Source organism: Pleurodeles waltl, chromosome 1_1 (assembly GCF_031143425.1).
Source record: "Pleurodeles waltl isolate 20211129_DDA chromosome 1_1, aPleWal1.hap1.20221129, whole genome shotgun sequence".
Lineage (NCBI taxonomy): Eukaryota > Metazoa > Chordata > Amphibia > Caudata > Salamandridae > Pleurodeles > Pleurodeles waltl.
Genome location: NC_090436.1, coordinates 951726911 through 951750951, shown reverse-complemented (window position 1 = coordinate 951750951; position 24041 = coordinate 951726911). Strand labels below are relative to the sequence as shown.

At 41.9% G+C, this 24041-nt stretch overlaps 1 protein-coding gene across 2 annotated transcripts in view; it reads right to left on the bottom strand.

Moving 5' to 3' along the window:
* AP1AR (adaptor related protein complex 1 associated regulatory protein) overlaps nucleotides 1-24041 on the bottom strand; it is a 190270-nt gene that overhangs the window by 85358 nt on the left and 80871 nt on the right. For both annotated transcript variants that reach the window (XM_069230200.1, XM_069230201.1), the window contains exon 3: nucleotides 132-158. In XM_069230200.1, coding sequence (XP_069086301.1) covers nucleotides 132-158 — 27 coding nt within the window. The remainder of the gene's footprint in view (nucleotides 1-131; nucleotides 159-24041) is intronic.

Here is a 24041-nt window from a genome sequence, read left to right as displayed (position 1 = left end):
AGTCAATATATGAATGTACAGACATCGAAACATACCGCTGATGAATTATTTTAAAATTAAGGTAGATAAAAAATTATTTTTGAGCTTGAGAAATTAGAAAGTTCGTTACAAAAACACTTTGTGTTACTCACCTCATCACTTTCCACAAGGTTTTCAAACTGTGAAGAAAAATTAAATAAACAATTGAATGATTTACAACTAGCAAACAACTCAGAACAATACTAATTAAATAATGTTGCTTTCATTAGGTTGTCTTTACATTGCAAAGTAGTTAGATATTATTAGTAGACCTGTATATAAATATATACCTTATAAACAAAAATTCAGCTACATTTTAGATTAAAAAAATGAACATGTGCATATGCATTGAATCACAGGATAAAAGTTTAAAACTGGGCCAACAACCTGGCAAGCTTATATATACGTGTATTCCTTTCTATCAAATTAATGCAGTCGCTATAATGCACCACACATATTCCCTGGCGGATAGCAACTGGTAATATCACTTACCGACCATCTTTGCCCTTCTTTGCCATCTATCCCCTTTCTTTCTGTCCCCTCTCAAATTCCACTAAGTAGGTCAAACAGAATGAGAAATCATAACATTTCTCCCCTTTAGGTAGAAGTCAACAAACATGTGAGTAATAGTACTATTCGCAGTACACATCCCCTATCAAGGGAGTGGACTAAGGGCCTTATTCAGAGATGGGCAGATGGATTACTCCATTACAAACGTGACGTATGTCCCGTCCGCTGTACTGTGAGAGCCACTGCATGTAATGCATTTGTAATATGGCAGACAGGCTATCCGTCACATTTGTGATGGACTAACCCTCCACCAAACTTTAAATCAGGCCCCAAGTCTTGTGAGGGAATCTCATGAGCCTGTACTTTGAAGGTGAACAAGTTGAACAAGTTAAGAACTGCAGTGTAGGATGACATGAAGGATTCAAGCGTCCCTGGGATAAGACATTTGGTGGCAGGCCCAACGGCTTTTCGAGGACTTTGTACTGATCGGACATTAATCTAAGGATTCCCTAAGCTGCCATGACATTCCACAGTCTCAGTTGGCAGTGTGAGATAGGTGGAGGAACTTTCTTTTAGCTATGCGAAGACAATGTAATGTTAAATACCCTAAATCAATTCCACACTAAGAGGCGACCTGCCTTTGTTTGATGTTCCAAGAGAGGTGAACGGAGGCCCAACAGCGTCACAGCCATGCCTGTGATGGCAGGATATCCCAGAATCGTTTACATGCTGCCAAAATCTCCATCCAGAATGGCTTAATGTGGGGGCAGTCTCACCAAATATGCCTTAAGTCCCCTAGCAAATCACATCCTCTCAGAAAATACTTGTTTGGGGATAAAATATAAATAGGTTTGCCAGGGAGAAATACCAATTGAATAATATTTTATAGGGAACCTCCTTAGCCAGGTTGCCAAGTGAGGTTAGCATTATGTCACACCATAGTAATGACCACTAGGTCTTCCCCACCTCCTTAAGCAGAACCTTATTCTATTTCACTTTATAAGTGTTGGGTGGTGGAAGCCTCTATAATTATGTTATACAGAGTAGAGATTGTCCCTTCCAAGCCACCGGCTGATTTCACAAATTCATGTCACAGGTAGACACCTCCATTATTACTGGATTCATCACGCAGAAAGGTATTTTGATGTAGTGAAACCTTTCAGTTTAATTGAGTCGTTAGACTTGCTTGCGCGTTTCAAAGGTCAGGGGGTGATTTCCATGAAAAATATCTGAGGGTTAAAAAAAAAAACATTGGTTTTAATGCCCCCTTGAGCAACTGCCAGTAACTGTTGTTTAGACTATTTGCAAGTATTCCTCCCATCACCTTTTGTGTGTCTGATTTAACACTCTAATTTGTCAAGGGTATGCCCAGTCATGGGACCTCTGCTGGCTGCACCACACGACCCAAGCAATACCTGAGTGATGATGAAGATAAGGTTGAAACCAGTTTAGGGTTGCTTGTGTTTCTGTATGGCAGCTTAGGATGGACTGTTTCCATAAGGAGCAGGGTGAGTAGTGATTTGCATAAGGCAGGCCACTATTTATAGTGGCACAGTGGTTGAGAAACACTGGGTTATAGTGCTACCCAAGTGAATGCCTGTGTTTAGACTATTTGCAAGCATTCCTTCCATTACCTTTTTTTGTGTTTGATATAAAGTATGGTGGCCGTGAATGGGGGTGTGCTGTGAGGGAAATATGGTTAAGTTCAAATGTGTTACTAGGGCATCACAGACTGTCGGAGTGGTAATCATGAGAATGTTAAAGTAGGTATTCAGAGGTCTACCTCACTTCGGTTTTCACACCAAGCCCTAAATACTCCTACCCAACAGTGCTTGATCCATATGCAGCCTCAGTAAGTCTTCCTCTAAGGGACCATTCCTTGAGGACTGATAGCTGCACAGTTCTACAATAAGTCTGGAAAGTATAGACCCCTGCCCAAAGAAAGATTAGGTTGACACAGAACTCTTTAGGCCAGCCTTGCCCGGTTCCCTGCCAGATACATTTGAGAATCATTTGTTTAAGCACTGTGAAGAATTATTTGTGCAAGGGGACGGTGAGAGCTTGACAAAGATGTTGAATCCTTGGAAGTACATTCATCTTGATATTTATTCTACTTATCCATGAAAAAAGAGGGACAAAAATCTCCGAAAGGATTCATGTAGGGTTGTGACAATTTGTGAGTATTTAGCTTTATACAAGTCTGATGCGTTTGGGGTGATGTGTTCTCCAGAGTACTTATCAGATGAAGGGCCCCAAGGGAAGAAAGACTGGCAATATAATACTGCTACCTTCTCTGTCAGGTTCAAAATCTCTTATTTAGCAAGGTTTATGTAAAAGCTTGTGACGTTCTCAAAATTTAGTAACTTGGATTGAAATCATGAGACCGAGCTATCAAGTACGTTTATGGCCAGCAATACATTGCTTGAGAATAAAGGTATTTTGTTTGTATATCTGTCAAGCTGAATGCCTGTGTTATACTCATCTGCCCTGACCTGGGCTGCAATCATGGGTCAATGGTGAGGGTAAAAAGTAATGGGGCATTCCTGATTGGTGCCCTTGCCTTGTGACAAGGGGCATGACAGCATGCTATTTAAGATAACTTCTGAGGTGGTTATATGACAGACAGTCAGCACCATGGCTACAAATGTGGCTGCAAGCCCTTTTGTTTGAAGCCTGTTGGCAAGACACCACCAATATAACCAGTCAAATGCCTTTTCTGTGTCTAATGAGATTAATGCTGCAGGTATTGCTTTCTTTCTGGATTTCTCAACCAGGTGGACTGTGCAGCAGATACCATCATGTGTTTGTCGACCTCAAAGCATAACTTGTTGCGTGCATTATGTCAGAAACAATGAGCTCTAATCTAGTTGCAATGATCTTTGTATACAGATTTGCATCAGTGTCAAGAAGAGTTTTTATATGGCTTTGAGAACAGGGAGATATTAGCCTCAAGCTTCAAAGGCATCATTGTATCCACCTTTGTGATAAAGGTTAGCATTTTCTCAGCAGATTCTGAAATATATTTAAAAGGGCAATTTTGTTTTATTTTCAATTACTAGTTTCGCCATAGCATGAACTGTTACCCTGTGCGCCTAGCAAGAGATGAACAACTTAGCTGAGTAGACATTGGGAGGTATTAGTTCCTTCGGTATGTTGAGGGGTGGGCACTGGGTCTGGTTTGAGGAGGGCAATAGGGCAAGCAATACAAAAAGAGACAGTGGCATTGAGCTCCAGTCTATAAATTAAGGTAGGGAAATTAACAAGTTAACACACTCTCAAAGTAGATTTAATTTCAGTTCAGGCTCTGAGCAGCAGGCACGAAGGCTTAACTTCAACACTGTAATGAAAGGCACTCCACTGAAGACGATGCCATGACTGAGGGCAAATAATGGATGACACGGGCCCTTTGCTCCAACATTGTAATGTTTCTACTTCAATCTCCCAAGTTGAATTTAAACCATTCATCCCTGGGCGAGTATAATGTTTAAATGCCATTATAGCCCTTCTGCTGAAAGTTCTGCTCGTCGAAAAACCCCTTAAATTGGGTGAAAGACTTCAACTGGTGCAGAGGCCATTTACTACATCCAAAAAACACAAAGTTATTTGCAGGTTTTCATCAAGGTGCTCAATACTAATATTAAGCAGTTATTCGTTCAGTGGTAAATGAACCTGCTACCTCGCCGTGAAGCACAATGTTGAGAGAAACAACACAACTAGAACAAGACAACTCTTTTGTTTGTTTTAAGTGGAAAACCATTTCTTAGTACCACATCTAAAATCAGCCTTTTTAAAATTTGTAGATGCGTGTATTTTCACATTCAAGGAACAGATAATAACGCTTTCTACAGAGTAGATTAATTTTGTTATTTCAGTTTATGCATTACAAGTGCCGTATTTAGTTCTGAGATTTACAAACTTTCCAAAATATGAAAACAAATATTTAACATTTTATATTGTCTGGTAGAAGAATTAAGAAAATCAATTCATTTTCGAATTTAAATAACCACTGTAGATGCATCTTGCTTTCATATTCAAGGTACAAATTCACCCAGAGATGAAAAACATGCCCGTTCATGCGTCCTGTGATGAAGGGGGTTTTCACACACAGCTGCATTTACTTAGGATCTGAACAAAAACATTTTTCAAAATTATACTATACAAAGATTTCAGGAGTTTATGACAAATGGAATAAAACAAGGCAACGCCTGGGTAAATTAATTGAAAATAAACACAATTTGGAAATCATTCCCAAACGAAAATGAAAAAACCCTGTTTATTTTTTTATCTCCTGGCGTGCAGAGCCGTCAATGTTTTATAAACAAAAACATAAAAGTGGTTACAAATTGACCACAATAAAAAAAGTGAAGGTGAAGTACCTTCAAGAAATTAACTATTACAAAATGCAGCAATGGAGTCCTATCACATGCACTGAAACCCTCCTCCTCTAAGTGGTAAAGTAAAATCTGCTTTATGCTACAACAGACAGTAACCCGGCTGCAAAGAGGTATATTTGTGGAAAATGCAAAAAAAACTTGGTTCGCATTCGACATAACTGTAGTGAAGAAGTGAACTTCCAGACAGAAATTCACAAAGATGAACAGAGGTGACAGAATAGGAGCTATTGGTATAATGTGATTCAATGAGCAATTAATCGCATCAACAAAGACTTCCTTACTTGGGACTCAGGTTAAAAATAGACAGAAAAGATCTCAGTCTCTCACAATTGCATCCAATAGAAACAGTAGTGATATATACAATGTCGTACGCATGCACTGGCACATCTTAACTGTGGATAGTCATATTTGGAAGTATTGTCTCTGCTAAACTCAGTATTGTCTTACAAAAAGATAAGAATTTGCATGATCATTTAGTTGCCTGTTTTCTTGTCCTCCTTACACGCTTTGAATTCCATCACGTGGTTTCCTCCTAAACCTCAGGGTTTTTACAGGCCTGCCAAGTGTCAAGCATCTCGTGTTAGAATAACGCATTTCCGGTCATTTTTACGCATTACCGCAATGCCTGAGATCGTCACGCAAGTCCTGAAATGCGGTAAAACTTAGTCCCAGTTTCTCACTTTGCTTGGGAAGCACAGAGTAGTGTTTATCAAAGGCCACAAAAGAAGGCACTGCTGTACAACAAGAGGTATAGGATTCTCGATATATTATGATATTTATATGGGGCCCTCATCTTCACTGCTTGGTTTTGCTTGCAAGAAAGTGTCACTCATGGTCGTTAAGATGTCACTCATAATTACACTCAAATATTTTAAAAATCTCACAAACAGCAATCTGAAACCTTGGCAGCTATGTTTTTACAAATGTTGGAGATGGAATATCTGTCCTTTCACTATTGACAAAATTGTCTGTTTCCAGTATAACAGCGCATGTTTTCAAATCAGTGATTTTAATTGTGGCCCCAAATTTACAGTACATGTCATTATTTGCTAATGTTCACATATCTATGTGGGAAGCACTGTCAGATGCTTCAAGGAGAGAATGCAGCAACTTCTATGTGCCATTAAAAATCGGGGTGAGAGATACTCACTGGCTGTACTCTATAATTTGACACGTGGTAATGATGATGAGATCAAGATAAAATGTCATGCACTGGAAACGGTGCACCCTTTACATCGTGGGTGTGATAGGATTGTTTTGTTATGCAAGCAGGAGGCTAAATGGTTGATTAAACTGAGGTCAGTGGAACATGGATTGAATGTTGACAGAACTGTACAATGTGTTGGATCAACATTGAATTATGCCATAAGGTTCTTATAGTGTTTCCATTTTCCAAATTGGTCATTTTCAGTGTTTATTCCGGGTGCACTTCAGGTGGAAAAGGGATTTGCCAGTATACTGGTGACTGTATGTAATCCTGCAAAGTTGATAGAAAAGTGGGGACATAATTTATGTCTTTGTGACCAATATTTTAGCTTTATTGCATTGATGTTTCTGATCTTAATGTTTGTTTATGGCTTCCTTTTTTGTTTGTTTAAAAAATAAAATAAAAAATCTTTCTTTTAATATTGTATCCTAGTGATACTTTTTTTTGGGGGGTGTCTTTTCATCTTATTGGGATCATGCACTAAGGTTATTACTTTCAGTATGTCTTTTTTCTTTTTGATGCTTGTGTTTTTCTTTCATTATGAGATTAACCTGCTGCTGTTCCATGGTAGCAATTTAGACTTTACTCCTTATTCGTGTTTTTTTTGTCAGTTGTCATTCATATTCTAAGTTGGCAGCTATTTTAGGTTTGGTATCCATCATTATTTTTGAAGGTTGTCAATACAGGTTTTGTAACCTCTATTTTGAAGGCAACTTAAGGGATACGGACCATTTTAACAGGTACACTGCATATACAGAGATGTGGTGTGTCCTTTTCATAAATTGGGGACACTTGTATCATCAAATTGTTGAATATTTGGCAGCTCCTTTGTGGATAAGTCTATTTCCATCAGCTTCAGATATCCTTCCAAATTTCCTGATTCACTTTTAAGATGGGGGCCACTTTTAGAAGCTTTCAAGCCGCACATGTGAAAGACTCATTGGTCCATTTTCAGTGTCTACCTTTGTATCTTTAGGCAGGGGACATTTCAGAGACAGCTTCTCTAATCCGGCATCGTGGTGTACTCTGGCCTCCAGTTTGTGGAACTGGACAACCGGGGAAGGCGCAATATGATTTAGATTTTTTGTTACCCCTTAACAGTTATTTGGTCTGCCCATTTCATGTCGTTATTGGTGGCATATTGATTGAGACTTTTTGAGAATTAGCATTTATCCTCTTTTTCGTATCATTTTAACTGGTTGATTTTGCATTCTGGACTTCTGTCAATGGGCCGGTCTGTTAACGGGGGTATATTTACTGGCCTATGTATCTTGTAGAGTGGTACTGGTGTTTTAACGACAGTTTAACTCATAAGGATGTTTGCCCATTTTGTCCCCCCCCCCTTTTTCTCAGGGTGGTTTACTTCTAACCTGCCTTGTATTCCCATTTTTTATTTATTTGAACCTCCACCTGTAATTTCTATAGGGTTCTTTTTATATTTGCCTTTATATTTGTTTTTGCAATCTGGATTCCCCTCTAGTCGAGTCCCGAGTCCTTTCTTTATTTTTATTACTTCCCTTACACCAAATTGTGGTCCTTTTTCTATGGCCTTGACCCTTCTTTCCATTGTGGAATATCGAGTCCTTTTTCTATCTTTAGAGCTTTTCTTCTGGACAAAACATTGGTCTTCTCTTTGTGTCCTTGGTTTTTGTTGTCGACGCAAATACCTGAAGTAGTTTACTTCCGAGCTCTCAACAAGTTTATAACGTTTGACTCCGGTTGCACTCCCTGTCATTCGACGGGGAAGCACTCCGGAGGGTAGGTTCCCGGCTGAGGACCACGCCCAGAGAAGTAAGAATTCGCCCTTATATTGTGCCTGTGACAGTTTCTGCCTACCACGCTCCTTACCTTTTGATGATCGCGTTAGGTTTCCTCTGCTTTTCGTGTACCTGACATTACTATTTTTGGTAGTTACAGCTTAGTAATTTTTGGCACCGGTTTCTATCTGCGTCCTTTATAGGACACTGGTACCTGTTGCCCTTTACAGATATCACCTGCCCAATCCTTTTTAAGGCGTCCTAGTACTCTAGGACTGGTTGTAATCTTGGCTATTTGGTTACAATGACTTATGGCTTTTAGAACCACTGATATGTGAACAATCACTTTCAAGCGTACTTTTCTAGACTTCTTGTTGTATATTTTTTGTTATATATACATTTGGTTTCTCCTTACTGTATGTTAGTATATCGTTCTTCCCTTGGTTTTTGAGGAGTTCTATTATTGTTCACTATTTTTTGTGTATGGTAACCTGAAATGTAGGCACTTACCTTATTTATTGCTGATTTTTGGCTCCTGTAATTTGGAGATTATCTTATCTTTCCTTCTTTCATTTTTATAGTATTTGTGCAGTCCTTGGGTTCGCGCTTCCTATGGACCTATCCCCCCTAATTGGGGACGGTAAGCATTTTTTCACACTTTTTTCAGTCATGATGATCACCCAATTGAATTAACATGCACATTTTGGCTCTTATTTCTGGTATCTCTGTTTAGTTTCTAGGGCACCCTTTGTAGATGTCACTTGACAAATGATTAAATGCAAGTGATTTCTTTTCTAAATGCGAATTGGAGAAGCATTGCTCTGGTCCTGAAGAAGCGTCATCGGATCCATCTGGACCAACAGATGCGAAACATGTCGACCTTTTGGTTGAGGCACCACACTGTTTGTGATCCTTTAAGTCTATTTTGAAAGCTATTGTGCATAATACTCAACTTCTGTTTTCCTTTTGTGTAATATTTAATCTTGGGTGTCACTTCTGTTTTTTGATTAAAATTATGATGGAGGTTGGAAGTGATTAACCAATTTTAACCCATTTTTCCTTTTTGCTCTCCTGTTTTTGGTCTTGTGGTTAGTTTCTTCCATCAGTCTTTACACTAACAATCACGGCTGACAGCTCCATTCTTGGGAGCACGTCAGGCATTGCAGTGCCGGCCTGACGTTGAGCAATTCCCGATGATGATGCCTGTCATCCAATGTGATGCATGAGGGCTTTGCTCTAGAACATCGTGGCTGTCCAGAACTTTTTTAGGAACAGTGTACTCTTTATGTGGTTATGACGTATATGTGAGATCGTACACTGGACCTTTAATCTCCCGGTCCCTCCCCCTCTTTTGATTTTCTGGTCCATAAACCTGTACCAGGAGGTTATCTGCTTACCTTAGTTTCGATTATCTTGTTGTTATACTGACTGTCCTATTGAACAACTCCCAATTTTTAAATATTGGGGCATGGCTCTACTTATAATACAAGTGAGTGATTAATATTTCAGTACGTCGAAGTTTTTACTTCAAATTTATGGTGGATGAATATATCATTTATCTTTTTGTGCTTCTTTGGCTTTTTTTTTTTTAGTAAACTGACGTTGGTTTCTATTCTTCTTTGTTGAATCAGTCCTAACTGACAAAGATTTGATTGGTTTACCGTGGTATGTTGTTTAAGTTATTTCATTTTACTTTTTTAGTGAATTTGTGGGCTACTTTACTATTTAGTTTGGTTATGATTCATTATTTCACATTTGGTTATGGACTATGTTGGATTTGTCTTGGTCTCTGGTTCTAATGTTTGTGTCATGCTCTCATTTGTGTTTGGGATGTGCTTTCTGCCTCACTCATATTTTTCTTTATCTTGTATAACACCCTTCTTTTTTTGGGTGACTTTTGGCTATTGGTTTCTATACCCAGTACTGCAGGTCTTTTTGTGGTATGCGGTTTTTAATTGAAAACATTACATGGGGCATTTTTGACTGTCCCCTTGTGGGTTTTTATTTGATGTATGTTACTTGATGTGCCTTCACAAGCCTGAAGAAGTCTTTAGTTTAAAGATGAAACACATGTTGGCTGTTGGTTCCCAACGTCAATTTGGCATGCATTAAAATCCAGACTACAACTATAACTGATAATCTCCAAGACTGCTTGTATTTCATTCTGAATGCATGGAGACTAAGGCGGTTGTAGTAAATGAATCTGCGAAGGCTCACAGAGCACCGACCACCGATATTAAAAGGAAACACGCTCCCTTGATGCCTGAAATCCCTGGGGGCGAGTTGCCACTTCAATCCACCCAGGGACCGCCTCCTCCACACGGCGTCACTTCTGCCTTCGTCCTAATAGGAACGGAAGGCCCGCCTACAATCCCTGGGGCGCGTTAGCACTCCAACTCCGCCCAGGAACCGCCTCCTATTTACGGCGTCACCGCTGCTGAACCCACCAGGAAGCAGGCTGTTAATGAGCTGCCGTTCCAGGGGAACTCTGCCAGGGACCGCTCCTCCCTCACGCCTCACCCTGCCGTCGTCGCCGCACAGGAATCCAAGGGTTGAAGGACCCGCCGTCAGGAAACTCCTGCGATCTCCGCCGCACCGCTTCCAGCAGCTAAGCTCCCTGGAATACAGAGCGCAGGTAACACACTGCGCCGCTCCAGCAGGAATCGGTGAGAGTGATTGGCACTACGTGCCACACCGACGATGGATTAGTGAAAGAACGGCACATCTATTCAGCACGTTGTGCCGACCGCAAAGCCAGGAATGCTTGTCGTCTTTACAGGAGCGATCATTGCACAAGCACTGCAATCAAGTTGACTGGCCAGCGTAGACAGCAATAGTTCACACAAGCCCAGGGGTGAGGAGTCCAGCTACCCCTGCACAGCCTACTGAATGTATCCCATCCTCATCGCCAAAGATTTCTGTAGTAAGTGAATCTGCAAAGGCTCACAGAGGAAGTGGAAAAGCCTGTTTATTAGAAGACTCCTCACAGAACAATGCCTCACCAGCTACCAACATTCTAAGGCTAACTCCAAGCCGGCCCAATGTCAACATTCTAAGGTAGGCTGGAGCATACCATTACATCGATCATAATACAAAGATAACAACTAATTTATTCCAATACTTATTACAACATAAACATAATACACTATTTACAAGTCATTTAGTGGAACCATTGTGCTGGTAATTTTTCATGGTATATTGTTTTCCTTTTTCTTGACTAATCTTATGCTTATAACAACGGTCATTATGAACATGGTGGCATGGCAGTCCAGACCGCCATATTATGTTCATGGCGGGACCGCCACAGCCGGAACTCTGCCACTGCCAGGCTAACGCCGCAAGGCAGCCTGACGATGGCGGAGTTCCTTATCCGACAGGGCAGCGCTGCCCGCCGGATAAAGAACCTGTGTCCACCAGCCTTTCCGTGGTAGTTTCCCCCACCAGGAAAAGGCTGGCAGAATAGGGGCCCCAGGGCCCCCATACACAGTCCCATTGCGCATGTCATGTGCGCGATGGGTGCTGCTGCACCCGCCGCACTGCTACATTGACGACGGCTCCATGTGGAGCAATCGGCAATGTCCAGGCCCAGCGGAATGTTGTTTATTCGGCCGGCGGGGTCCTCAACCGGCTGGTGGTCTGTGTTTAGACCGCCAGCCTGAACACGGCGGGAAACCCCACAGTGTTCATAATGAGGGCCTAAGCCTGTATTTTGGACATATGAAGATGGACATTATATTCTATTGATCTATGTCATGTTGTCATTTATATTTATTTATGTATTTTTATATTTAAGAAATATATGATGTGTTACATACCAAAACGTTTTTGTGTTAACATGGAATTGATTCATTCTTGGTTTAGTTACTTTTGTGCTCTAGACTTGTATTCACCATAACTTTAAAAAATTAAGGTTTTATTCAGTTTGCTGCACTCAAACTTTGAAGGTCTTTTTAAGAGCAGTAAATCTTCTACTAACCTATCAAACACAACTTGAGACCTACCTGTTCAAGGTCAGAGGAAGGACAAGAAAGTCTACCAGCATGAAGAAGCCAATAGATTTATTTGCTACAAGATGAGGGGTGGGCTCCAGCCCATAAAACATTTTAGAATGGGTCTCTTCCATGCACCAAAATAAAACTATAGCTGGGATTTTGGAAAATTAAGTCACTGATTTCTCATTAATAATGATTATTGTGGAAAATCACTGCTTGTGAAAATACATTGTGGATGTTTGACTCTTTGTCCCAGGGAGCGCAGTAGCGGAGAGAGGGGCGTGCTTCTATAGAAACTGCTGTCACAGGTAACATGCGGGTGTTCTTCCGAAAAAATAATCCATTACTTTACAAAATGGTTATTTGGAAAATACTCTTAATATTAACTTATCGAAGGGTTTGTATAAGGAGGTAGCAAACCAACAAAGTAAGTAAGATGCCATGAAAGTAAGTGAAAGTGAAAACAAATAAGGGTAACATCTATAAAAAGTAAGTTTACCTGCTGTGGTGAATGAAGGGAAGTCTTGAAAAACCTGTGTACTTTGAGCTTGTCGACGATGGAATAATTGTTCTCTAGCACAAGGCCCAAATAATGTGGCCTCAAGTGCAGAAGAGGGCAAGGAAGAAAACTGTAAGGTCCCAAAATGGGATCTTTTGTGGACAACGTGGGAAGTTGATTTTAAGGTGAGACTGGGTGGAATAACAACAATTTATTTCTAAGGTGGGATCAAAATCTTTAATGGTTGTAGCAGGCAGTATGGAGTGTAGCTGTTGCAACGCAGACTGCAAGGTCTACAAAGTCTAGCAGTGTCATTCATCTTAAGGATTCTGTGGGCCCCGGGTAAAACATACTTTAGGGGCCCCTTTCCAAAACAGGATTATATTTTGTCATACTTTATATGTTATTTTGTTACTCATTTTCTGCTAATCCAAGTGACACTATGCCAAACAATATTGTATAGTAGGATACCGGCTGAGATGGAGAAACAGAAATGAGATATCGAGGAAGTTCACTTTCTCAGGGGCCCTTTGGAAGTTGGGGACCTTGAGCAATTTCCCACTTTGCCCATGCCTCAAAATGTCTCTAAGGCTAGTCCTGATATTACACAAAGGGCTAAACATCAATGGTTTTTCTACATTAGTTCAAGTGTACTCTCCATTAAGATAACCAAAGACCGAAGTTACCACTGCAGAAATGCTGAATCTACCTACCCTAGACGAAAAGAAACGAATGATGATAAACCTAACGGAAAAAAAACACTTGTACACAGACTCCGAGCATCACTGTAATACGTGTTTTGAAAATGAGGTACAGCATTCTGAAAATGACCTTTGCTTTTTTGCATTTCAACATGAACACACCAGATAACAAGATGTTCTCTCCTGCAGCCTGAATGCTAAGAAAAATCAATAGCTTTAATGGAGTTCTATAAAACCATTGCTGCAAAATTATTTAACACTAATATTGGAACGTCCTTGGTACATAATTTATGAGCAGTACCTAGTACACGAAAGTACTTTTTCTAACCTTTAATGTGGACCTTTTCATCCTGCGGCAAAAACTGATGCAGGGAATAGAGACATAAAGCAAGAGCAACTCCCAAATCGCGAAAATGCGTGCTTGCTAAAAACACTCATAAATACGCTCCATAAGAAACTGGGTTGTTGGTTGACTGGGCTGTAAGCCCTGGTCAAGCAGCAACCACAAACTTGTCAGGATAAGGCACTAGCAAAACCCCCAATTAACCTGTGCTCAACCCCCTGGTAGCTTGGCACAGAGCAGTCAGGCTTAACTTTCATGAAATGTGCAAAGTGTACGTGAAATGCTTCAAACAGTAAAACAGTGAAATCACACCACAAAAGGATGCCTCAAAAGAGTTAGAAAAATACATTTTTTTTAAATAAATAAAACAAGACAAAAACAACATAAATGTAATTAGTAGAACCAGAGATATTGAATTTGAATGTTTTGAAAGAAAATAGCACAAAAATGCATAAAGCGCCAACTGCGGCTATCTGGTTGTGCTGGACCGGGACAAAGTCCAAGTTCAGACCGACCATGATGGAGCACCGGCCAGCTACAGGGACCCAGTTAGGCCAGCTGAACAAAAGTAGATGCAATTGTGGTTTGCATAACGTTCCATGTATCCGCGAAGATGCGTTGCACAGCTGAGGCGATGGGGTAAGGGGCTTAATCTAGCTTTTGAGAGAACTGTGATTAGCAGAAGTGAGAGATAAATTATTGGGGCACAACAGTGGCACTTAGCACACCTAAGGATCCTATTTTTAAGTTGTCAGGATGGAGCCATCAAGCTCTTGAATAGAACAAAAATGGTTTAACTGGTCTGACAGAATAAACTCCCTCACCGAACCAGGAAGAGGATGCTGACTGGATAAAAATGCCTAGGTAGTTAAAGCCAGATTGACTGTGAGACAAGATATGCAAAGTCAATAGCAATTTGATGAGCCCTATGGTGGCTCACTGTGTGATTGGTTCAGAAATGCATCAAGTGTGCAAGAGAAATTATTAGCTTTGGCCAGCCCACATGCGAGGGGAAAACTCAAATGGATGGTATCCTTCTACAACAGATGAGGGACACATTCTTCCTTAACCCAAGCTTGAGGAACAAAGCTGCAATGTTTCCTTCACTGTGAACCAAGTCATGGTGTCACCGTGATATCTGCGTTATTGGCAGTCATACACTTAAAGTATGCCTTTAAGTGTAGGGCGTTTCTTCACCCTCCCTGACAGGCAACCTCCTAACCTTGGATAATGGTCCCTCAGGGTTGTATTTGTAGGTTTTACTTAAAGATAGGCTATTCACCCTTAAATCAATTAATAAGGTGATATTGTCTACAACTAGTTTAGTCTCTTCTGTGTGTTGACTCCAATGCAAACTGGCACGAAAAGAAACATTAACTCTAAACCATCATCTGTTAAAAAATTAAAACAAAAAACTGAGTGTGCTGATTATGTTTACTTAGTACAATCACCAGGTTTTTAATATACCTTACAATTACCATCTGTTTTTTCACACAGGGGTGGGCCCTCTAAAAAGGCACTGGAACGTTGCCCCCCTGTATCTCTTGCCCCCATATTAAACATTTATCTTTTAAACCTCTTCTATACATTGGACAGCTGGGAGCCATCCAACACCACTGTGCTTGAGTGCTTTGGATAGCTCCTGACTGTCAACGCACACAGCACTGGAAATCATTTCCTTCTGCCAAAAACTACGTTGGGAGTTGGGGAATAGATTCCCCAGTTCCAGAAGCAGTTTTTTTTTTCTTCAGGCGAATGATAATCAGTGCGCACGGTGTGATGACGTAATTTCACTGCAAACGAAAGTGAAATAAGCCCATTGGCTCATTTCACTTTTTCTGCATCGATGCTCGTGGGGCTATCTCAACCCTTGGAGCACTGATTCAGACGGGAAAGGGGAGAATCTCCCCTTTCCAATGGCACCCCTCCCTAGAGGATTCCTGCTTGGGGATCACCACAGTAGGGCAATCCCAAAGCAAGAATCCAGCGGCCCCTTGGGCAAGGGCTTATGCTCTCCCCTTAATTTTAATTGGCAACGTCAGTCAAAAGCCCCTAATCTCCCTTCGTTTTGGGGGGGGAGGGGGCTGCCCAAAATGGGCATGCCAATGCCTCCAGCCCCTTATAATGGGCACAGTCTTTCTGTCTCCCTTGGGGGACAGATGGGTGTTATTACCCCCATTCTGCCCCCACTGCACTGGGGGGGAGGGGGGGAAGGGGGGGGGCAGAAATCCCACTAGCCACCAGGGATTATATATATATATATTTTTTTAGAAAAGTCTAGGGGTGGGGGCTGCCCAAAATGTGCATGGCAATGCCCCCACTCCCAAAAAATGGGTACCGTAATTACCCCTGATCTGCCCCCTGGGGGGGAAAAAAGCCCACTAGATACAAGGGAATAGTTTTTTCAAAAGAAAAAGGGTTTAGGGCTGGCCATCACTATGAGGATGGTTATGCCCCCACGCCAACTGAAGGGGGGGAACAGTCTTTCTGCTCCCCGCGGACTAAAGCATCTAATCCCAATGGCAAGCAAGAGGACATTTGACTCGTTTGGTGTTGATTTTACATATGGGCCAGGACAGCTTGGCTAACTCCCAATATCAACCCACTTACAGTGGTGAACGCCTGCACTTTTTGGGCTTGGGTAGGCTGCTGTCTGGAAAAACCTACCGGACCCAGACACGTCTGAAAACTACATCTGGGGTAGTCCAGGGTAGTGTGCTTCACATGCACCACCCACTATTTTCTTATTCACAATGCACTGCAAACCCCCAACTTTGCCTGAAGTCACGCATTTTCCCTACATTTCTGTGATCTTCAGGAATCCACAAAATGCATAGCATCCCCCTATCTATACAGATAAAAACTCTGCTCCACTTGTGTGGGTGTGCCTAGTGCCAGCACAGGAACAAATTCAACCGCGGTCAATAGGAGTCTCCATGCAAGGGCTTCCATTGTCCTTGGTTTGATCCCTTTCTGCCGCTGCACTAGGCCCAGCCACACACACAAGTGGGGCAGCATTTCTATTGGGCCACGTGGGGGCAATGGTGAAATAGGCACTGGCCACTTTATTAGCGTATCATGGTGTGTGATGAGCAGCTTGCCCCCAACTTTTGGGCCCCACCACTTTGTGATGATACCAGCCGCCACTGTTTTCACCTTTCTATGGGTGATCATATTTTCTTGTTTTCTACAGCGCTTCTACATGGACTAGACCAAGTCAGAGAGCATATAAAAATATAACATGATCTCAAAAGTCCTGCACTATTTCAAGCTTTTTAATGTATTGCTAGTAACTGAATTGGCATTCATATGTCACTCTGAAATTAACTAAATGAGTTCAGGAATGCAAAGGACGACTGTTAAATGTGGATTGCATTGCATAGCATCTTAAAGCTATCTCTTAATATCTTAATTTATGTTTAATTGCACAGCAGGCAAGTACATTTTTTAAATTATTTCATGGCAAGTATTTTGCATTTAATGCAGACTTAAGTGTCACCTAAAACGTTCACAAAACAAACAAGTAAACAGATACTAATGAGTGGTTGAGATATAACTACATACAGGCATAATTAGGTTCCATCTCCCTATGTTCTACTAACAGTCACCAAAGTATCACTGCATAAACCACAATCAAGCTAAGTAACTCATTAAGGATATCCTTTGTCAGGAGCTTTCGCCCAAGCCAACCTCTTTCTCCCTTACAAAAGCCCATCATCAAATTCACCAAAACATTATGTAGTGTCTGAGCTTCCTTCTGGGAGGACTTAGGCCCTCATTCCGACCCTAGCGGTTTCAAACCGCCAGGGTGGAGGGCAGAGGAAGCACCGCCAACAGGCTGGCGGTGCTTCCCGGGCCATTCTGACCGCGGCGGTAAAGCCGCAGTCAGAAAAGGGGAACCAGCGGTTTCCCGCCGGTTTTCCCCTGGCCCAGGGAATCCTCCATGGCGGCGCTGCTTGCAGCGCCGCCATGGGGATTCCGACCCCCTTCCCGCCAGCCTGTTCCTGGCGGTTTACACCGACAGGAAGAGGCTGGCGGGAACGGGTGTCGTGGGGCCCCTGGGGGCCCCTGCACTGCCCATGCCACTGGCATGGGCAGTGCAGGGGCCCCCTAACAGGGCCCCATGAAGATTTTCAGTGTCTGCTTTGCAGACACTGAAAATCGTGACGGGTGCCACTGCACCCGTCGAACCCCTGCAAATCTGCCGGCTCAATTCGGAGCCGGCTTCCTCTTTGCAGGGGCTTTCCCGCTGGGCCGGCGGGCGATCTTTTGGAGATCGCCCGCCGGCCCAGCGGGAAAGTTGTAATGACCCCCGTGGTCATTTGACCGCGGTGCGGTCTTTTGGCGGTTTCCGCCCGGCGGGCGGCGCCTGCCGCCCGCTGGGGTCGGAATGACCCCCTTAATATCTACAAGCACCAGTGCCAATAGGCTGTTCATGGTTTTAATTTAGGAATCCTATGTGACTTGTGCATGTTACACTACATACCTAAACACTCCTGTATCAAATGTCTTGCCTACAGGCCTTAACCTAGTTGCAAGTTGTTAATTAGCTGTCTCTTATCTAGTTTGTTTTTGGTAGATTGATACTGTTATTACTCTTTTGTATTCAGCTAGTTAGATAGACATTCTTGTAACTGCACTAAAAATTGTAATCAAACTGCTCCTACACCACTGTGGATTTGACATCAGTGCCATATGTGCTGGGCTGGTGTTTTGGAGGGATCCAATTTCTCAATCTGGGTTATCATTAGCATGTTGTTTCACAAATTGGGGGAATTTCATAATCTGGAGAAGCAACAGTGTTATCTTTGCCATGAAGTATCTGGACATGAATGATCTAGACTTTTTAACTGATTTCTGGAGATCCGTCTTGTATAGATTCCATTGTACCATCCTCTAGAACAAGACACTATTATCATCATTCTCTTAACTACGTAGTACAAAGTTTGCCAGTATTTATCAGCAGAAGAGGTGCTCCCAAATATAAAACTTTTTTAATTGATCAATTGCCTTTGTATCCTTGTTTTCTGCTGCCGTAAGGCACAGGACCATGCATGTTGCTTCTGAATATGTCAAAGGTTTTAAAAAAACTAAATGTTTTGATGCTTCTCTCCAACACCTAACTCAACCCAGTTTCTGAGGTGCTTGCTGAGTCTTTATCATGCAATTATATGATAGAAGTGCCCCTTCTCTATCACCTCTATTAAGTTTGTGATCATGAGAAGAGAACAAACCAGATATTGTCTTGTACCAAATCTATCTGAAGTTTCTCGATTTTTGGAATTAGAACTGCTTTTGCTAGCATTGCTATTTTCATCTTATTCTCACTTTCCCATTTCATCTCACTCTCAGTTTGAATGAACTGAGGTGTAAATGTCCTACAATCACTATCAAAATTGATGCAGACACATTGGGAAACATGGTTACTCTCTCAGGCCAGTGAATAAGTTATGTATCTGTGCATGTCCTCAGGCCAGGCCAGTAACTCCTTGCATGCTACATCCAAGAGGGTATGAGTGTAACAGGCCAGATGTCAAACTGCTTTCTGTGAGTGTAACAATAACTGGAAAAATAAAATACTTCTTTCCCCACAGTGTTGATTTGTTTTGCTTCCCTCTCTGGAGGAGCAGAAGTAAAATTATTTGATTTCATGATACTTGTAAAGGCCTGTACTACAAAGCTGTCTGAAGCAGTGTGTGTTGTATCAAACATTTTGTATCCTCTAGAGCTAGCCTGTGACACCTCACGAAGGGATAACTCACAGCCAAAGCTGAAAATGTTTTTGACCAAGCTGCCAAGTTTGAGTTGTCCAGGGAATGATTCAAAGACAAGGTTTCTGATGTAGATGGCCAGATTATAGATCTTCTGTGTGGTTATTGGGGAGGCTTAAGTTCAGACTTCCATGCTCTGTGTGGCCATCACATTGGAGGAAACAGTTCCTTTCACTGGAGGCACAAGAGGTGAATCTCAGGGAGACCAAGCCACTGGCATTTTGCAACCCAAGGTAAGGCCAGCATCTGTTTAATGAGGGTAGGGAATACATTTCCTGCCTCCTCACCATCATCCTCATCACGTGTGACATGTTGGAGGCCTTGAATGCCATCCACATTCAACCCAAAAATGTCCTCCAAAAAATAACTGCTGTGGAGACAAAGGGACTGCAGGAATCCACCTCACATTTACTAAAAACGGGGTCAGGAAATGGCCAGGCAATGTTATGAGTCCCCCTCGGTTTACATTCCTTTAATACACTCAAGTGCATTTGGTGTAATATCCTGTGCCAAGAATAACAAATTCTATGCAGACAAATCAATGCAATGCCAACAGCAAATTAGTTCTTTAAGCTTTCACTGCAATTCCATGTAAGGCCTAGGTTATGGAAGTAGGTAACCAGAAACTTTATTGACATTTCCCTTTTTCCTTTCAGCACTCCACTTTGGCGGGCAGTGGTGCCCTTTATCTTCAGTTTCAACATTTCTAATTTGCATGTGACTTATAATCCATGGACCAGGACAAGCCAAATGGTAAACTCAATTTGGTCATCTATTTCCTCCCCTCAGTCCATAGATTTTAGAAACTTCAGTGTAGGAAAGTCACCTTTTTTGCAGATTACCCCTTTTTTATTGCTGTAGGTGGTTACTGACTTTGAAAGTGCCCTGGGCTCTGCTAACCCAAGACCCAGTGCTTAATCCTCTAAAGATATATGGTAGTTGGTTTAGTTCCAATTGGCAAAGACAGCCTAACCTTAAGTCCATAGTTTATGGTAGGGCACTTCGGTTTAAAGACCCCATTGGACTTAATGCAAGTAAGTGTTGACTACTGTGGTGTGCGGTGTCATTTTAAAGTCAGGCCTACCTTACAGGCTGGTTTTAAAATAGAACTATGTCCAAATTTGACTTTGGAATTAAACATAGTTCCAAAATCCAAAGCTACCATTTTATAGCTTATACGTCACTCCTAAAGTCTGCCCTAGGTGTCTCAAGGGTTGTTGTATTGTTATAAAAAGCAGGAACAATAAAAAAAGAATGTTTTATATCCCCGGGTAGGGAAAAACACCCTAAGTTATTTTTCCCTATTGCAGTGCTGTTAGCCCCACAGGCTAATATAGGAAGGCTTTATTAAACTTAATAAGGTCTAAAGTTCGATTGGAGCTAGCTAGAAGCACCATTCAAATTATCAAAATAATGGTAACAATAAATCCAACAACTTGCCAAGGTCGTATTTATTAGAAATATTTCAAGAAAGCAGTTTTAGAACTTACTATCCTGAGGTTACCTAAAGCAGCCCTGTAGCAGCCTCTTCTGATTGGTCAGCTTTTACAGCCTGAACCAAGCTGCTACCTGAGTAGGCGTGAAGAAGCCTGAGGCTGAAACAATACAGCCATTTAGTGGGAAATTTGCCTTCTGGACAAGTCAAAGAGAAGAAGGAGACTGTGGAGATAAGCTGAACTTCAAAGGCACGAGAACAGATGTCATAGGACTCAAGTCAGTCGCCACTTCCTTGATCCCCAGCCAGATGGGAGAGCCCCCACTCAGAGTAGGCGAGAGGCTGGTAGAGGAGTGTAGTCAAATGTTAGCCACTTCTTTGGGCTGGGTTACACAGACACGCACACCAACAAGAGAGTTTCTCCATTTTGATTTTCAGGAGAGCAATGCATTCTGGGTCAAAAATACACCACACTTTGCCGGAATGGTAGCTTAACCCCTATTGATTGGGATGTCCCCCCTTCCTGCCAGCCTGGAATGAAATATAAATATGGGAGAGCAGCAGGCACTCCTCAGAACACTGCCTGGAACATCAGAAGAAGAAGGACTGCCCTTGCATAGGTGCATTGTGTGAGATTGAGACCTAGTCACCAAGAGGCTATCCAGAGACTCTAAACTCGTGGCTGGTGCTACTGGACACTGATCTCATCAAAGGAACAAGATCTAAAAGTCTGGAACTTTTCTATAGAGCTGTGCTGAAAAAGCTCAAGGAGGGAACCGACTCGACGTTGAGAGTCAACCCCCAGACCCCCATTGTCAACTCCAACTCGTGAAACTGCCTTACAGCGCTGGTTTGTCCCTCTGAAAGCCCCTGAGCTCCTCACCTTTGACATGAAGGACAAAGATTTCCAGAGGCCCCCCGAGGCATCGCGGAGCAGCAGGCTGTGGTTGTCAAATCAAACTCGGGATCCAAGGAACCTGGGGACTTGACATGGAGATAAAAGCTCCAAGACAAAGACTAAGTCCAAAGATAAACTTTTGACCACGACTTAGCACGCAACCTATCCAACACACGCTCCATCATAGTTGGTCTAAAACTTTGACTTTGTCCCGGTCCAGCACAAACAGGTGGCCATGTGTGGCGATTTATGCTTTTTGGAACTAGAATGTACCATTTTTTATTTAATCTTTAAAAATTCATATCACCGGTGCCCTCCATTGGCATTTTTGTTGTTTTGGTGTAATTTTAAAGATAAAAATATTCTCTATTTTTTTAAATTATTGTGGGGGTTGGAATTTTGAGTTTTGTCTTTTACTTATTTACTGTTTTGGTGGTATTAAATGCTTTGGGACAATCCCGTTTCCTAAATTAAGTCTGTTTTCTTGTTTGCTAAACTACCAAAAGTTGAGCAAGGATTAATTTATAAAGACTTGACTGGATCTAATAGCGACTGTGGTGTTATTACAAGCTGAAGATAAATACACCCACCTATTAATAATCCACTTTTGTACACCTAGTCTATGAAGAGTTTTAGTTAATCTTTGAGAAAGCAAAGTTGAAAAATCACCAGGGTAGACAGCAATGAGCACATGGACTCTAACACCTAAAAAAACAAGAAACAAAAACTGCTTGGAAAAACAAGCATTTGTAAATGCATTTGTTTTCGCCTATGTGATTAATCATTCAGTTTTTTTTGGTAATTTGTAGATTGTGAGTAGTTGCGCAATAGAAGTTACTGAAACCTAGTTAAAGTGTTATGAGTTGTTTATTGAGAAAGGCAATACATTGTGCTGTTACTGACGGTATTATAAAGCAGGGATATTAAGTAAAGGGGGGAGGTCAAAGTGAAATAAAATTTACCTGACCTGATAGGTTGGGTTGAACTGGGAGCAGCCATGGGCAGATTGGTAAAGGACGGATGAAAAACAAATCAAGCACAATGTAAGCGCTGTGTACGCAAAACCTTTAAAATGATTATAACAAAAGCGGTTGAAAAGGTGTTCTTGGGTTATTGGATAGTGATAATATAAATGTTAGAAATGGGGTCTCAAGTTGGCAGAGGTATACACCCTTGCCCAAGCAGGGACCACAATCCTAGTCAGGGTAAGTCACAACACAGCCCAAATTATCCTGTGTCCACCCTCTTGTAGCTTGGCACTGAGAGGTCAGGGTTAACTTAGAAGGCAATGTGTAAAGTTTTTGTGCAATAAATAATACAGTAACAGTGAAAACACCACAAAAATACACCACACAGGTTTTCAAAAATAGACAATATTTATCTGAATCAGATCAAGGTCAAACCGACAAAAATCAAAAAAGAACAAGTTGAAATTTCACTTTAAGAGTCTCAATCCTTAAAAATAAATAGTTGTTTCCTGATTACACACAGTACCTGAGATGTGTAAAAAATAACGCATGGAGACCGCAGAGGAGGAGATGCATGGAAAAATATGGTGTTGCGTGAGATTTTCCGATGTGGCACAGACAATGTGTTTCGGGTTTACGTCGTTTTTCAGCATGCAGTCTTGGTTCCTCACTGTGATGCGGGGATATTTTGACACCCAGGGATGATGCATTGAAAATCCTTGACACGCTGGAAGAAGGACCAGGCGCTGCATTGAATGTTCCATCGCAAGGCAGAGGCTGTGTCAAATTTTCGGTCGGGAAGTCGGTGCTGCGTCATTCGGTCCGCTATGCAGCAATTTTTCAGCCACGATGCAGGCTTTACGTTAATTTACGCAGGCATTGCGTTGATTTTTTACGTACAAGGAGTGTTTTGAGGGGATGAAGTTTTTGTTGGTCCTAGGACTTCAGAATCCGGAGGCAAGATCAATTCAAGCCCTTGGAGAGCACTTTTGGGGAAGGCAGAGTCCTTCCAGCCAAGTCAGAGGCCAGCAGGGCAGCAGTTTATTCCAGCAAAGCAGTTCAGATGATTCCTTTGGGCAGCCAGGCAGCTCCTCTGACAGGGTGACGGTGTAGATCCAGAAGTGCCTGAGTTGGTGGGGTCAGAGACCCAGTTTATATACCCAAGAATGCCATTGAAGTGGGGGAAACTTCAAAGGCTGGTTTTGAAGTGCACAAGTTCCCCTTTTGGCCCAGTCCTGTCTGCCAGGGTCCCAGTAGGGGGTTATCAGTCCTTTGTGTGAGGGCAGGCCACTGGCCTTTGAAATATAAGTGTCAGGCCCTTCACCCTTCCAACCCAGAAAGACCCATTCAGTATGCAGATGAATGCAGATGTGAAAGAGTCCTGTGTTTGTGGTTGTCTGGGAGAAATGCACAAAGGTGCAGACCAGATGTTGACAGGAGACAGGCTGTAAGGCACAGATCGTTTTAAGTGCAGGGAAATGTTCACTTTCTAAAAGTGGCATTTATAAAATAGTAATATAAAATCCAACCTCACCAATAAGCAGGATT